At 48.5% G+C, this 17,806-nt stretch overlaps 1 protein-coding gene across 1 annotated transcript; it reads left to right on the top strand.

Annotated features, from left to right (window-relative positions):
* Window positions 1–217: 217 nt before the first annotated feature.
* Window positions 218–17,585, top strand: LOC311355701 (phosphatidylinositol 3,4,5-trisphosphate-dependent Rac exchanger 2 protein-like). Its single transcript, XM_084475512.1, has 5 exons — window positions 218–283; window positions 1,159–1,349; window positions 6,133–6,235; window positions 10,592–10,659; window positions 16,517–17,585. Exons 1-5 carry the CDS (start codon window positions 242–244, stop codon window positions 16,560–16,562), a joined length of 450 nt encoding a protein of 149 aa, XP_084331638.1. The 5' UTR covers window positions 218–241; the 3' UTR covers window positions 16,563–17,585.
* The last annotated feature ends 221 nt before the right edge of the window (window positions 17,586–17,806 follow it).

Genomic DNA, 17,806 nt, shown 5'->3' with positions numbered 1-17,806 from the left:
TCCATAATAAGCGGGTGGCCTACTTTTTTTCCCGGAAACACAACCACCTTGGTCCCGAAAAAGCCAGTGGAGCGTAGAGGACAGCGCCGCGGCAAAGCTATATCAATAGAGTCCCTGAATGTATACCCACAACGTCTACTCACTATCATATCAATGTTATTCACTTAGTAATTGTTCTGTGTTGTTGTGTTCCCCTCCCTCCCCCCCCCCCCTCAGGGCCTTCTACTTGGACCAGTCCAACATGCCACCCAGCTCTGCACCTAAGGCTGCTCTCGTAGACAAGGTGAGTGACTACTACTACTACTACTACTACTACTACTACTCTGATACTACTGCTCAACGCAGCAGCCATTCTAAATGACCATTTGTGTCAGTTTATCATCTGTAGACCCGGTCAGGTACCCCCCCTTCCCCTTCCCTTCTCTCCAGGATAGTGGAGCGACGAGGGTGTTTGACTTCTAGCAGAACAAGGTTGTGGGTTCGAAGTCCTCATTTCTGCAGCGGTTTCTGTGTCTTTGGTGTCTCCGCTCGAGCTAAATAACTCGGCTAGATGACTTAATGGGAGTAGAATGGAAATAGTCCCCCTTAAGCAAGAAACCTAACCTGTGTCAGCTCCTAGCAACCTACTGTAATTCTCATACAACTGTTGTTTTAGATAAAGTGTCCGCTAAACGATGAAATGAAATGGATATTCACTGCTTTATATCTAGTATTTCGTCATTTTTGACTTTCTTTTAGAAAGGTGTCATTAGGGAGAACGTCAAGCACCTCACCAAAGCCCTTTAAATAGACTGTGGACCACTAGACTACCGACATGCCACCGCTGCACTCTGACATCCTCTCCCTCTCCTCCTGTTAAGATTGGTCTCACTTGAGAAGTTCAAGGGGATTATTGAAATCGCATTGGTTGAGCATTGCTTGTGTTTTTAACGTGTATTGTGCTATTAACTCTAACTATGCAATTGCAGTGTTGTTCTGGTTGTTTGACCGACTGTTCACATCCGTTGGATTTTCTGTTTTTACTTTTATACGTTGTAATCAGGGCGTCTTGGAAAAAAAAACGAGAGTCTGCTCTCAACGGCCTTCCCCTGAATAAATCAAGGTTTGATAATAACAACAATAACATCGTTTAACCTTTAAACCTTTTCCGGTAAACAGCTGATGCGGCCCCTGAACGCGCTGGACGAGCTCTACCGCCTCATCGAGAGCTTTATCAGCTGCCGGCGCACGGCGGCCTGCCAGAGCACGGCGTGCGGCGCCTCGGGCGTGGGCCTGCTCAGCGTGGCGTCGGAGCTCTGCTCCCGCCTGGGCGCCACGCACATCGTCATGTGCAACAGCGGCGTCCACCGGTCAGTCTGGGTGTGTGGGTGTGGATGTGTGTGTGTGTGTGTGTGTGTGTGTGGGTGTGGGTGTGTCTTTTTGTGTGTGTGTGGGTGTGTCTTTTTGTGTGTGTGGGTGTGTGTGGGTGGGTGGGTGTGTGTGTGTGTGTGTGTGTGTGTGTGTGTGTGTGTGTCTTTTTGTGTGTGTGGGTGTCTTTTTGTGTGTGTGTGGGTGGGTGGGTGGGTGGGTGGGTGGTGTGGGTGTGTGCGCGCGCGTGTGTGTGTGTGTGTGCGTGCGTGTGTGTAGATGTGTGGGTGGGCGGGTGGCTTTACGAGGGGGTATTGAGTGTATTTCTTTCTTTCTTCCAAGAAACAACCTACCAGACTAAAATACAATATGAATTAATGCGTGAATGCGTCATTTTCTATCCATCCGCTGCTCTCTTGGTGTGTGACTCGCACCGCCACTGCGGTGTGCATGCCGGGCGTGTGTTTTTGAATCATGGACAGGGACAGTTAAGGCTCGACTCGGCTCCACTCGTCTCGCGCTGTCCTGTACGTGGTTTCTCATTTCACCTGCGACCGCACAGGAGAACATGTATCAATAGATAAGGACTGAACTATCCTGGCAGTTTGTGACCCCCTGATCCCACCTCCAACTGCCATCTTTCATCTCTCACCTCTCCCACACCGTCTCAGTCCGTTTCCCCCTCACTATCGCTTCCCCCTCGCCTCGCCTCTCTCTTCCCCCTCGCCTCGCCTCTCTCGCTCTCTCCCTCTCTCTCTCTCTCTCTCTCTCCCCCTCTTACCATTGCTTGCTCTCTTTTCCGTTTGTTTCCCTCGCTCACTCCTTACTCTAGCTCACCCTCCCTCCTTCTCTTCTTCTGCTCTTTTTTCCCGGTCTGTATAGCACACACACACACACACACACACACACACACACACACACACACACACACACACACACACACACACACACACACACACACACACACACACACACACACACACACACACACACACACACACACCCTGATGTGTGTGAGTGATGGTGTGATAGAATGCTGTGGATGGAGTCGCCTGGTGTTTCAAAGCCATTATGGATTAATAATTATTAAACCTTATGCAGACACACAACTGTGTGTGTGTGTGTGTGTGTGTGTGTGTGTGTGTGTGTGTGTGTGTGTGTGTGTGTGTGTGTGCTTGCCCAAGTTTGTGCGTGTGTGTAATGGTTCAGATGAGTTTAATCCCAGGCCTGACATCTAAATCTTATGCCCTGGACAAAATGTTTTATGCTTTCCAATTAATCAGCCAACATGCACACTACTTTATAGTGCACCTAATAGTTTGAGTTGCCTGCTGCCTGTGAATAAATACACACGTGTGCTGCATTATCTGAACCACCTGATTTAAACCAGGTAAGTGATAATATCATAGCCGTAAAGCTAATTTGACAAAGCTTTATAACGGCTATGAAATGATCAACCAGGTAACCAGATATCTGGTAAAACCAGGTTCTACCAGATGGTTACCTTGTTTAAGGAGCAAGTTAAGGGGAATCCACACGTTACCGTACTTAGCCTTAGCACGGCTCCCGACTGCAGTTATGCAACCACCATGAAATAAATCCTAAATCATAAATCATCAATCTTAAACCGTAGGCTTTCAACAAACAAACTCCTTCACTGATTTCCCTTTCCATTGCCTATTGTGTGCCTCAGGGCAGGTCATAAACGGAAAATGTTTGTAACCAATGGACCGAACCCCCATCAGGAGTCGAGTGACACGTCTACAACGGAAAGAATAAACATAGGATATCATTGATTTCACACAATGCACATGGACTTGTTTTTGTTGCGAAAATACATACATCTCATGGAGATTAATTAAAAACAAGCTGAGCTGATGTGGAAATTGCGTCTGCAACAAGTCAGCCTTCTCGCACGCTCTTGATTTGATTAGCAGGCCTGATGGATGATTTTTAATAAAGTGAGCTTGTCCTTATGAGTGTGTGTGTGAGTGTGTGTGTGTGTGTGTGTGTTTGTGTGTGTGTTGTCTATTCTCTGGGATGTGGCTTATTACTCACATTAAACACCGTTAGATGCCAAAGGAGGCCTCATGATTGGCAAGATGGTGAAGAAAAGAGCAAGCGTGAGAGTGAAACTCATTGATTACCGTCAGGTGCCTATGCATTGTTGATGAAATGACTCACTACCGGGTATCTGGGCATCCATCGATCGTGAGCTCACTTTAACGCAGATGTCCAGTTCTCCGTGCTGATTTAGCTAGGCGTGTTGCGGTCTCTCTCTGGGGCCAGTGACTCTGGGTGGGGTTTTCTCCCCGCTGTGCTGAACTTCCCCCCCCGATTTGAGTTTGTGGCTCACAGGGAGGGGTATTCAACGCACGTTTAAGAGGACACAGTATCAGACGTTCACCTCTCTCTCCACTCTCCTCCGGTATAACTGATTTCCCTTCACCTCGCTTTTCGGGTTTTTCTCATTTCGTTTTTTATGCGCTACAGCCTCATTTCTTTCCCTTTTTTCTCTCTCTCTCTCGTTCTTCGTTCTTTTTTCTTTTCATTTATGGTTATGGGCCCAGGCGCTGGGTTGTAAACGTTCCGCGGGCCGGAGCCACATCAGAGAGAGGGGGATAAATCACCCCCGTCGTATGACACCAGCACAAATGAGGGATGGGACACAGGGAGGAGCTTCAGATTCAAGGGGGTGTGTGTTACCCCCCCCAGATAAAGAGATATTCAGGACAACACCAGTCCGGGCGATCAAAGCATCAAAACACTTCCTTGTCCCGAAGACTTTAAAAAAGTGTTGTATCTGCCGTGGAGCATTTAGCGTGCACGCGCCTGCCAGGAACTTTAACAACGCAAATATAGCACTTTGGTGTTCCAATAAGACATTTAGTAAAGTTGTATCGTGATTCACTTTGAGCACAGACTTTCCACTCCATTGTTTACGTTTTGTGTCTCATGCTAAACACTCTTCAGCATCAGAATCGATACTTGAAGGAATTTCGTGGTGTTGGTTGCAGGGCTTTTACAAAAAAAGGCTGGGTGGTTAAATAACAAGAGGGGGTCTCACAGGTAGGAGACGATAAGGAGAAGTTTCATTGAGTTCTTGCTGCTCCGGTGCGCTGCTGAAAGCCTTTCCCTCCATATACCCCGGCGTCTTCACGCTCCGGTGGCTGGCCCAATCCTGGAGCAGACAGATTATAAATGATGTTGTCTGGCAGCCTGCACGTCCCTTATCGGACCTCTGTTCACTTATTTTCCGTCAGGTGGGGCAGAAATGTGAGGAGACAATGGATAGATAACACGTCGTTACGACGTTATGGAAAGCCTTTGGAATGTTGGAGCGCCCTGGAGAAGCGATCCGTTATGGAGGGTGACGGGGCGGTTTGGGAAGATATTTCAATTTTCCATGGCGTGCTCTTGGATTGATATTGCTTGTGTGGCGTGAAACCGCTTCCCTAGCACCTGTTGGTAGAGAGAGAGAGAGAGAGAGAGAGAGAGAGAGAGAGAGAGAGAGAGAGAGAGAGAGAGAGAGAGAGAGAGAGAGAGAGAGAGAGAGAGAGAGAGAGAGAGAGAGAGAGAGAGAGAGAGAGAGAGAGAGAGCACATGTGTGTGTCTGTGTCTCTTAACGATGCTCTAACGAATGAATCCCAGACTCATATCAACAGCAATTTTCCATTCATGACATCCCAAACTAAAGGGCTAGATGTTTCCACAGAAAATGGGTCTGACTCGTCCTTGGCACCTCGTTCCCCCAACGACCGCGATAGGGCTCGTACATCAGCATGCATCATGGACGTTTCTTTGGCCGCGTCAGCCATACGGAGAGGACTCATGAGAGCCATATATATATACCGTCACCGAGGCTCGTGAAAACTTTGTTCCGCCGCGTCTCACGCGAGAAGCACTGTAGCGGTTTCAAAACGCAAACAAAGTCGTCCCAAAATGACATTGTGTTTCACGATTCATTGCTAAACAAGACATGGCGAAATGAGATGGGGCCTTCCAATGCTTCCAAAAATGGAGGAGTTGCGACGTGAGGTCGCTGTGTACATGCCCTGCAGTGAAATAAACCAAAGCTCCGACTTCGTAATGAGGAGACGGAGAAGCAGAGCAGAGGGGCAGTGCCTGCCGTGGGAAAGCTCTGATTTCCCACTGCTCCCCCTTCCATCACCCCATCGGAAGTGATTCACGATGGCTCAGCTTAGCACGTGCGTCGCGCTCGTGACATCTCCACAGATCTGTCCAAGATCTGTCTCAAGTGTACCTCAGGAGGGCTCAATGTCACAAAACAGAAAGTCTGCTGCACAGAAAATGTATGCAGATGGTATTCCTCCTCTGTTCAGTATTCATCGAAATGAAAAAAGTGAATACTTTTTTTTACTGCTTCCAAATGAACTGCTTTTTTCCCACCAGATCATCTGACGGAGGGCGGGGGGGGGGGGGGGACGACACACAGGCACACACAGCCTCACACACACAGACACACACAGCCACACAAAGCCTCACACACAAACACAGCCTCACACACAAACACAGCCCCGTGCATGCTCTATGGGTGAAGCAGCTTATTTTATTATGTACCACTCGATGAGACATCACACAAAAACAAATTCTATCCATCAGGCCAGACAAAAAACGTGTTATAATAAGCAGCTGTCACCGGGCGGAACAGACAGTTTTCCACCAATAGGATGTTCGTCTCATTGTTTGTGTGTACCCGTTGTGTACCCGGAGCGCTGTGTGAGTGGGCCCCTGACCCAGTTGTCCCGTGTGTTTGACCAACAGGTGTACTCTGAGTGTGACGCTGGAACAAGCCATCCTCCTGGCCCGTAACCACGGGTTACCCCCGCGCTGCATCATGCAGGCCACCGACGTCATGAGGAAACAGGTAAACACACACACACACACACACACACGCACGCACATACACACACACACGCACATACACACACACACACACACACACACACACACACACACACACACACACGCACACACACACACACACACACACACACACACACACACACACACACACGCACTTGCACGCAAATACACACACACGCACATACACTCACATACACACACACGCACATACACACACATGCACGTAAACAAGGAACACACATGGTGTGTACAGACACGAGTATATATGCACATGTACGGGAACACACTTACACCTGCACCAGCAGAGACACGGACATACACGTGTGCGTGAACACACATGGACATGTGTGTGTGTGTGTGTTTGTACAGACAGGTGTGTACATGCACGTCGTGTCCGTGAATGCACATACACATGCACAAGCATAGACACGCCCATTCATCCACAGATACTTGGACACATATACAGATGCGGATGTAGAGACAGAGACTGGTAGGTACATTAGCACATGCATGAACACAAATGTGCACGTATATTTTCAACAAACACACACACACACACACGCAGATGTATTGAATCGCTTTGTATTTTGCTGACGTCGTTGTTTTGTTTGTAGTATTCCATGTAGAGCCGCACAGATTGACCGATGTGAATGTCTAATGGTGACCATAAGTCAACAAAGCTTAACAAACTAAAGTAGCTTCAGCAGAGAGACTCGTGAGAAAGGCATTTTTTAATGTTTATGGTGGAAAGTAGTGTTTCTGCCTTCCATATGCAGTGGATATTCTCATTAGTCATTACTAGCTTAGAGGCAGTAGCGCTCAACTCAGCTCAGCTCAGTTTCTCTTTGATTGTAAGGCTGCCAGATACTGAAGGCAGCATTAAATAGAGAGAAAGTTAAGTTTGAAAGTGTGTGTGTGTGTGTGTGTGTGTGTGTGTGTGTGTGTATGTGTACCTGTCGAACAGTGTGTGTGTGTGTGTGTGTGTGTGTGTGTGTGTGTGTGTGTGTGTGTGTGTGTGTGTGTGTGTGTGTGTGTGTGTGTGTGTGTGGAAGAGAATGGAGATAGAGTGAAGATAGAGTGTGTGTAATTGAGAGTGTGTGTATCAGTGTTAAAGTACACACGAGTGTGTGTGTGTGTGTGTGTGTGTGTGTGTGTGTGTGTGTGTGTGTGTGTGTGTGTGTGTGTGTGTGTAGTTGTGTGCTCGTTACCTTGGCTTAGACCATTCAATTCGGCTCCTATAGAGGAGCTGGCCCCATGCCAGAATGGCCCCTCTTACACTGTGCAGTATCTGACCTTGGGTGTTTCAGGAGGTAGAGACAGAGTGCAACCGACCATGACTGACCATGACCACGACCATGACCACGACCATGGTAATGCAGATAACTACCAGGACTCAAATGGGAGCACAACCTCACCCTACGGCCCCTGGTGAATATAGTATATTCACTATAATATATATATATGTATATGTATATATAATATAGTGTATTCACCAGGGGGAGCACGACTTGCCCAATTACTTGGCCGATTATGGTTTATTTTTGTGTGTTTATGGAGACGGTAAATCTATTAGCCGATTACAGATATTGATGTGTCCGACTGTGGGTTGGGCAACACCGTAGCAGCAGACCAGCAGTTGAACATGTTCTAGGGACGTTTGTATAGATCGGTCACAGTTGGAGGCCGGCTTTGTCTTGTAATTTGATATTGTATTCTAACTCCTGTTATGTTTCTTTGTTCTATGTGTTTTTGAGGTTCATAAATAAAGATGAATAAGGATGAAAGTCAAAGGGAATAAGGCAGTCCATGAACTAAGGAGGTTTAGCATAAATGCTGTGAATTCATTTGTAGATTGTCAGGGAAGCTGTATGTTTCTTGTTATAATGAGATACAAAGCAAAGCAATGGGCTATGAAAGGGAAATGAAAAGCAATGACGCATCTAGGTCCATTATGTTACATAAAGTTTCACTTCAATAACAGCTAGGTCTGGACAAAAGCCCAGCACATTAACAGTAGAGTAACAAACACTAAAATACGCAATGCTAATAAATGTTATCAAATTAAACCTGGAAAAGAAGCCCCAACTGCAACTTTTGTTGACTTTAAAGGGGTCAGGAGATCCTCATCCTCACCCCAATGCCTGTCATATCGCATGAGCTCTGAGCATTTCCCCCGCCCTGTTGTGAGTCTGTATCTTACAGGCAACAATAATATGGAACAAGAAAATAATGGATCTTTTGGTGGTCAACGAGTTGCACTCAAACAACAGCGTGTGTTTGAGTGTCTCAACGTGTGTGTACCAACCACACCACTGTGTGTGTGTCTGCGGGTGTGTGTGTGTGTGTGTGTTGGTGTATGGCTGTTCATTCATACACTCATCGCGCCTCATCGCGCCTTGCAGTTCAGTTAGCCTGATGAATGCGGTTCATTTAAACATAGCTCTGGGGCTCCTCACCGGTCAGGCTGAGGTCTCATCCGGCTCACCTGAGCTAACCCTGTGTGTCAGAGTGTCCTCTATCTATACGGGCCCTTCATCACAGAGAGCAGACACCCATCCGTCCGCCATGCATATTCCCCGCGAAACGAATGCAAATGCGTTCGATCCCCATCCCCGGGGCTGACATCCTTCGTGGATGGCGTGTGATTTACTGTGAATGACACACTTACTTACTCCATGCACACGGTTCAATATATCACCCCCGCAGGCTTTTCCTTGGATGGCGTCGTTTCTTTTTTGTTGCCCATTTGAAGTGCTAATTTGTGTGTTTCGTTCTTAAGGGATGGAAATATACCCGATGAAATCAAATGGAATAATGCAGATTTGCAAGATGGAAAAGTCACTGACGGAAATATTTTTGTCTCTTCTCATCTTGTTCTTGATCTTTAAACCATGAGAGGCCTGGGTGGAAGTGTTCAACTCTCAGCCCCGTTTTAGAGTCCTGCCGCGCTACTTATAGACACCGAACACTCAATCAAATCCAAATGTATAATAAAACATCCGTTTGGCGAAAAACATCTACAGTATTTTGTAATGTTAAATGAGCTTGTCAGCTATGGCCCCGCATATTGAATATGGTTTTTCTACCACCCTGTCCGGGTCTATACTTAGTCCAAGGATTTGCGGACATCCAGCCATGCTCGCTGGAGGACATAAAAGGCATTCTGTGCACGTTTGGTTTGGCATAACGTCAGAACACAAGAGCCCTTTGAAGACTGGGCTCGCAGGGCCGTGTCTCTGTTTAGGGTCCGTCGATATGAATGAGCGTGATGAGCTTCAGGTGAGGGCTCATTCTGTCCCGCTCGCTTCAGACGGAGCAGAGCGGCGGGCTGCAGAAGTGGGCTGCAGACCAGGGTCGTGTCGCTGGCTTACACAACCCTGGTCTGGTGGGGCTCTGGAACTGGACTGACACAGGGGTAGGGCCCTGATTTAATTTGTGCTGTGTGCGTACGTGTGTCTGATCTTCTTCTGCATACGTCATTGCAACGCAGTAGATGCAGGTGCTCTCAACTCCAAATTAGATATTGTGATATTAGCTCACACACACACGCACGTACGCACACACGCACGCACACAATCACGCACGCACGCACACACACCAACACACACACACACACACACACCAACACACACACACACACACACACACACAGTGTGCCCAGCAGTTTTGTGTCTGCCTGCTTAGTGCAGGGCCAGCAGATATAGAACATGGTCAAAGTAAAGACATGAGTCTGGTAGTACACACACTCCCCCACACACTCCCCACCCCGCACACACACACACACACACAAAGGGAACCTAAAATAGAAATCATGGTAAGCAGCAGTTATAGCTTAGGTAGTGCGATTTCAACCTTAACCACATGACAGCCCATAACACCTGCAATGCTGTTCATATCTTGCTCCCTGGGGATCTCCACAATCTGTGGATTGTGTACTTTTGAATACCACACAGTGCACAATTTTATTTTAAAGCAACGGTGTTGATTTCAGCAGTATTCACTCTACCAACGTCTCACTCATGTTACCGGGGCAACAAATAGGAAATATAGCATATCATCAAATACGTTAAAGCGATTATCAGGTAGGTCATTTTCGAAGAAGTTTGATACAACTAAAAGTTTCCTAACCCTCAATACCAGCTTTCTATACAGTCTATACAATACACACTTTGAGTAAGGTGCTTTGTGGTGACCTTCCTTTGTTGGGGGGCCCTGGCCTTTGTGGGGACGTCGCTTGAAATAATGGACACACAATTTCTTTGTTGCTATCGACAGCTTCTCTTGATGTAAATTGTGTCCTTCTGGGTTCACAAAGGATTCCTTAAATGTTCATCTCTCTCTTCTTTTCTTCTTCCAGGGGGCAAGGGTTCAGAATTCTGCCAAGAATCTGGGAGTGAGAGACAGGACCCCGTCCACGGTGCCAAGGTAAAACCACAATGTCCTCATGTCAACACATTGTGTTTGTGTGAGTGTGGTTGTTTTGAACCGTATGGTACTATATATATATATATATATATATATATATACACTGTATATATATATATATAGTAACTAACTTTAAAGTACCTTTGTAACAGGTCCTTGGTACAGAGCGGACAGAGTCAGGGTTGTGCTTGGCAAAAAGGCGGTTTTAATCGTAGGAAATCACAGCGTAAAGATCATAGCGGTAGCACGTAAAGCGGCCTGGTTGCTGCTAGCGATTGTCCATGCAACAGCCCTCGCTCATGCTGTCCTCCCTCTACTGCAAGACAAAGCAGGCACATAAATACACAATCCCTGGCAGGTCTGATTGTGCGCAGGTGCCGGCAATCAGACCCAATCAACCCGGCAGACCTGGAGTGCTCCACACCTGACTCCCAAGCCCCACCTGCAGGCCAAACGCCGTACGTCCCATTTAGGGCATTTAGCATCCCCCCACATACCTCCACCGCCCGACACAAGCCGGGGGCACATCCGGCCGCCGGCTCACTCCCCCCCCCGGACGAGAGAGGAAGTCTGCCACGACCATCTGCGCCCCCGGTCTGTGCACGACCCGAAAGTTGAAGGGCTGCAGCGCGAGGTACCACCGGGTAATCCTCGTGTTGACATCCTTCATGCGGTGGAGCCACTGGAGGGGGGCGTGGTCGGAGCAGAGGGTGAATGTGCGACCCAGCAGGTAGTAGCGGAGGGCGCCGATCGCCCATCTGATGGCGAGACACTCCTTCTCGACCGTGCTGTACCGGCCCTCACGTTCTGACAGCTTACAGCTCAGGTACAGCACCGGCCAGTCGGCCCCCTCCACCTGCTGGGTCAGGACCGCACCCAATCCTCTGTCCGACGCGTCTGTCTGCAGGGAGAAAGGGAGCTCAAAGTTAGGAGCACACAGGACCGCCTCCCCGCAGAGTGCTGCTTTGATACCCTCAAACGACGCTTGACATGGACCCGACCACTGGACTGTATCTGGGGCACTCTTACGGGTGAGGTCGGTCAAGGGGCTGGCTAGATCCCAGAAGCGGGGCACAAACTGCCGGTAGTAGCCCGCCAGTCCCAGGACCCGCCTCACCTCCTTCTTGGTCCTGGGCCGAGGGGAGGCGGCGACCGCAGCGGTCTTACTGATCTGCGGCCGGACCTTCCTCCCCCCCAGGTGGTACCCCAGATACTGGATCTCCCTCCGCCCGATCACGCACTTCTTCGGGTTGGCCGTGATCCCCACCCGCCTCAGCGACTGAAGCACGGCCGCCACCCGCTGCATATGCTGCGCCCAAGTGTCACTGTAGATGACAATGTCATCGATGTAGGCAGCAGCATACGCAGCGTGGGGCCGCAGCACGCGGTCCATCAGCCACTGAAACGTGGCCGGGGCCCCAAACAGCCCGAAAGGAAGTACCTTGAATTGGTACAGAGGAGAACGCCGTTTTTTCCCGGGCTGCTGGAGACAGCGGAATCTGCCAGTAGCCCTTCGCGCAGTCCAGGGTCGTATAATAAGTGGCCATGCCCAGCTGGTCCACGAGCTCGTCGATCCGGGGCATTGGGTAGGCATCGAACTTTGAAACGGCGTTCACCCTACGGTAATCCACACAGAACCGGACAGACCCATCCGGCTTTCCCACAAGCACAATGGGGCTGCACCAGTCACTGTGGGACTCCTCAACCACTCCCAACTCTAGCATTGCTGCCAATTTGTACCGCACAACATCCTGTTTATGGACGGGCAGCCTATAGGGGCGTGTCCGCACTGTTACCCCGGGTTGCGTCTCGATGTCATGAGTAATTAACGGGGTGCAACCGGGCAGGGGCGAAAAAACATTGGCGAACTGGAGTTGCAACCCCGCAACGTTCGCTGCCTGGCTCGCAGAGAGATCCTCGCTCAAACCGACGGGAGGGGTGGGACCTGGAACAGGGACCTCCAGCCTGAATTCATCTCTCGAGGGTAGCGTCGTCACCAGCGCGACAGGGACCACATCATTCCACCTCTTGAGGAGGTTGATGTGGTATATCTGTTTGCTTCCGCTCCTGTCCGACCGCACTACCTCGTAATCTACGTCCCCGACTCGCCGTGTGACCACAAAGGGCCCTTGCCACTTAGCGAGTAATTTGGTGCTAGAGGTGGGCAACAGTACAAGCACCTTGTACTGTTGGTTACGTCCGGTTAAACTGCTCACACAATCCGTCCGTGGCTGGGTGATAGACGCTGGTGCGGATGGCCTTGACGTTCAACAACCCGTAAAGTTCCCTAAGTGTGCGTGACATGAAATTGGTGCCCTGGTCAGTGAGAATCTCTTTTGGGATTCCCACCCGCGATATGACATGAAACAATGCCTGCGCAACACTCCTCGCAGAGATGTTGCGCAAAGGAATTGCTTCCGGGTATCGGGTTGCGTAGTTGATCAGGACTAACACAAATCGATACCCCTCTGTGGAACGTTCTAATGGCCCGATAATGTCCATACCAATGTGGTTGAAGGGGGCTTCTACCAGGGGGAGGGGCCGCAAGGGAGCCCTGGGGACGGCTGGGGGATTTACCAACTGACATTCGGGACAGGAGGCGCACCACCTGGCCAATAGAACCGAGCCATTATCCGGTTCAGTGTTTTATCGTACCCCAAATGGCCCGCCATGGGGTTATAGTGCGCTGCCTGGAAAATAATTTCCCGGCGGCTCCTAGGCACCAGCAATTGGGCGACTTCCTCCTCACTCTGGGTGTCCCGCCACACCCGATAAAGCCTATCCCTAACCGCCACAAAGTGTGGGTAAGTGAGCACTGCGTCTGGCTGTACCCGGGTACCATCAATAGCTATCACTTGGTCGTAGGCTGAGCGTAGAGTAGCGTCCCGAGACTGCTCGAGGGGGAAATCCCCCACCGGTGGGAACCTCAGCGCTAGGACTTCGGGTTGAGGGTCCACCGCCGCCCCCGGCCCTCGAGTCGAATGGAATGGCAGCGCCCCCTCTCACCCTCGGCACTGGGGTCGGCCTCTCCCACCGTGGGACGGCTGGGCCGCCGGCGTGTGGGGCCAGTGTTGGCGGTAGCTGACCCGACGGAGGGGGGGACAGGTGGCTCTCAGCAAGGTTGATGGCGGCCGAGAGGGTCTCGGGGTGGTTCTGGCCGGGAGCCCCTCGATGAACCTCTTGAGGACGACCTGCTCCATGAGCCCCTCCGTTGTGTTCTGGTCCGGGACCAGCCACCTCCTGGCTCGGTCCCGCAGCTGCTGGGCGAAGACGAAGGGTCGGTCCCCCTCTGTGAGCACCAACGCTCTGAAGCGGCGCCGACGTTCTTCCGGGTTAAGGCCAAGCCGGTCCCGGATGGTCCGGGCGACGGCGTCATAGTCTCTTTGGCTCACGGCCGGCAGACTGTGAGCCACGAGCTGGGCCTCGCCTGTCAGGAGAGGCAGGAGATGGTGAGCCCACTCCTGACACGGCCACCTGGAGACCTCTGCAACTCCCTGGAAGGTTTCCAGGAATGCCTTGGTGTCGTCCCATTCCCCCATTTTCTGGAGGTGGATTTGAGGCACGGCTCCAGCCGCTCTGTGCCCGTCTCCGCCTACACCGGAGGTGACGAGTTCCCGGAGGATAGCCCGATCTGCCGCCAGGGACTGGGCTATCTCCACCAGCACCTCATTCTGGAGCTGCTGCAGCTGGCCCTGTCGCTCCGACATCTGGGCCATGTGTCCCAGCACATTTTCCAACGGCGAATGATCCATCCTTCACGCTCTGCCCCACATTGGGTTCCACTGTAACAGGTCCTTGGTACAGAGCGGATGGAGTCAGGGTTGTGCTTGGCAAAAAGGCGGTTCGCAGGAAATCATAACAGCGTAACAGTAAACAAGATCATAGCGGTAGCACGTAAAGCGGCCTGGTTGCTGCTAGCGATTGTCCATGCAACAGCCCTCGCTCATGCTGTCCTCCCTCTACTGCAAGACAAAGCAGGCACATAAATATACAATCCCTGGCAGGTCTGATTGCGCGCAGGTGCCGGCAATCAGACCCAATCAACCCGGCAGACCTGGAGTGCTCCACACCTGACTCCCAAGCAGACAAGAACTGAACTACGACGATATGGTCAGCCTCGATAGCTAATTTGGGAGTAGCATGTCAATGGCAGCAAAACTGGCAAGGATATGGGTTCGATTCCCATCGAGAGCCATCACTGCTGCTAAGAAATCAACACAAATTAATTTTCATTGCTAATTTGTGCTTGTTTGTGTATGTGGGAAAGCACAGAGCGTCTGCAGGCTAAGCTTATGTTAAGAAACGCTATGCTAAGCTAAAGAAAGACGGTTTCTCCTTCTCGGTTCCTCGGCTAAGGGCCGGCGGGCTCCTGCATGACATTCAGCTGCCGCAAACCTTTTAGCGAGATTGACAAATACATTCATGTGGGGGCCATGATAAGTGTTGAGATGCGGAGGTCCGAGCGGGGAGCACGTGGCCACTCTCATTACGTATATCCATGGTGATTTACGCCGCCAGAATGTATGGACAGACTCCTCACCGCTAACCAGTGCTGGTGTGCTTGTTTTCATCCTCAAACTGAAGCAGTTTGGGGTGTGCTGAAAACAGACATGTGTCGTTATTACTTAAATCATAGACAAGGATAATGAGACTACTATGTTTGATTGTGATGCCAAGTGTGATTGGATCATCAAAAATCTGTTTAAGGTTTCGGTACAACTGATACGTACCTTTGCGTTCTCACATACAGCCTGTCTGGGACAGGTCTCGATAAGTTCAGGGTTGCAGTGCTTTTATGTAAAAGGAGCTTTAGAAAAAATGCCTGCAGTAACATTTTATATATATATATATATATATATATATAGAGAGAGAGAGAGAGAGAGAGAGAGAGAGAGAGAGAGAGAGAGAGAGAATTTTGGGAAATATAAGTGACAAACATTGCTGAAAACTTTTTAAAATTTTGTTTGGCGTGCACAGCAGGAATGTGAGTGACTTTGAAAGCACTTCACATGAACGCAGGAGGGCTCGGAGGAATGTTGTCTGATGCAGGTAGACGGAAAGCAACAAGGATTCATCGACGCATCTGAAGATGCATTTGATATGTAAATCTGTTTTAGTGGGGAAACAGTGTTGTTGAAAAGCAGCACGTACTCATTCAGTCTCTGCATCTATGTGGCTGTGGAAAACCCTGAAAGCGTACCCAGGCTGAAACATGCTGTGGTGTGTGGACGGCCCATGTGTTACGGTTACCACAAAGCCCTTTACCGTCTTCAGGTAAAGCCTATGTCGTTAACTCTGTGTGACAAACGACGTATTCCGTCTCACGCTGGGCAGCTGAGGAGATTTCTGAGCAAACTGGTGGATCTATGGTGCTCTGAGAATTTCTTAGAAACACATGTTTTTCCTGGAAGTGTGAAATTTGATGGACACAGGGGGTGGGTTGAGGTGGGGGCAGGGGGCTGAACCAGGCTGACAGGAAGTGATGTAGTGCAGCGAGGAACATTTCATTCATTCTAAAGACAAGGACACGGTGCCCTTGACGGTGGACCCTGAATTGTGCACAATTTCAGTTAGTTTTTCTTCTGCAATGACACAAGACAAAGACGACTTCTTTATGTGCGTTTCTGATTTTGAATGTCAGAAAACTTTATTGTCCCAATACATTTTTGTCTGATCAGAATGCGAGAAGTGAAGTAAATGTAGCTTAAGGCTTGTTGCAAGGGGAGGTAGTGACACCGACCTGACCTTTTTTAAACCCCTGCGATTCCAGGGTGCACGCAAAGGGCTGAGGATGTACGATGAACCACATTGTGTTGAGCTTCCTCTTGATTAACCTCTCTTTTTCATCCTCCCTTAGATTGTACAAGCTGTGCCAGCCTCCACCTGCAGACAGCGACCCATAATACACTGGGGCTCTATAAAGTGTCTGTTAAAGGTTCCTATGGCACTGTGGAGGTCAAACAGCTCCAGAGAGTCCTCTACCTGCCCATGAAGGAATGACGCGACTGAAGGCTAACTCTCTCTTGTTGATCTGCCATTAGATTCGGATTTTCATTTTTAATGTTCAACCCATGGACGAATATATGTAAATATAATTTTAAAGCAGTACATAGTCAAATTAATACTATATATTTTTTTTCTTGCTATTGTACCGAATATGTGTGATTTTTTTATTCAGCAAAAATGCATCTCAATTAAATATATAAAACCAAAACAAACATTTGTGCCTTAAGATTGCAATCTAAGCTAGAGTTGAAGGAATCTATCAATGCCGTTGTCCTGTAGCAAGCTTAAAATCATCTTGTTGTTTCCTAGAGGGCAATATTTTAATTTCAGAATAATGCTTATTATTTACATGTAAAGTGAAGAGTCATAGCTGTTGTGAGGACATTATTGGATTACAATCTGACATGTTTCCAGTTTGCCATTCCATTTATTCGCCTTTCCTCTGACACATCATCACTTCATTGATTTGACTGTAGAAGAACTTTGTGAATTGAATAGTGTAACTTTTTTTATATGATCTTGTATTTTTGATAAGCCTGTAAATATTGATGTTCCGTTAAAAAAATTACAGAAAGAAGAAAAGGTTTTCTGCTGAGGACAGAGCCATTATATTGTTGAATGCATTGTTTGGATTTCATAAATCAGTTTATTCCACTGCAAATTTATGTTGTGTGATAGTAACCTCACACAGAGATATTTTTTCATTGTTCAGCAGTATTAACGCATCATAGATTAATGGCTGTTTTGAGCTATGGACTATATTCTGTTATTTTGTATTGGCATTACTCAGGATATCATTTTGATGTTTGTTTTTGTCATTTTGGATACTCATCAACCTAGCATTTGATGCATTGTTGTAGAATGGAAAGTAGTTTACTATGCAAACATGTCATATTAAAAAGCTGCAACAATAAGCTCATATCTGATCGTTTCCATGATCCTCTTTGTGTTTGTCATTTTTATACCATAATGAACATTGAGACCATTAAATAGTATGTTCCTCAAAACAGCAATGCTATGTTTACAGAAGAAATAATGACAAAGTCAAGTCAAATAGATGATAATGACACTGTTTAGATCCACTATAGAGTATACATTGTTATCTTCTTTTAATTTACTGTGATTTAGTTTGTCTTTTATT

The sequence above is a fragment of the Micromesistius poutassou genome (genome assembly GCF_964030765.1).
Source record: "Micromesistius poutassou genome assembly, chromosome: 11".
Taxonomy (NCBI): Eukaryota; Metazoa; Chordata; class Actinopteri; order Gadiformes; family Gadidae; genus Micromesistius; species Micromesistius poutassou.
This window is presented reverse-complemented; position numbering and strand designations above follow the sequence as displayed.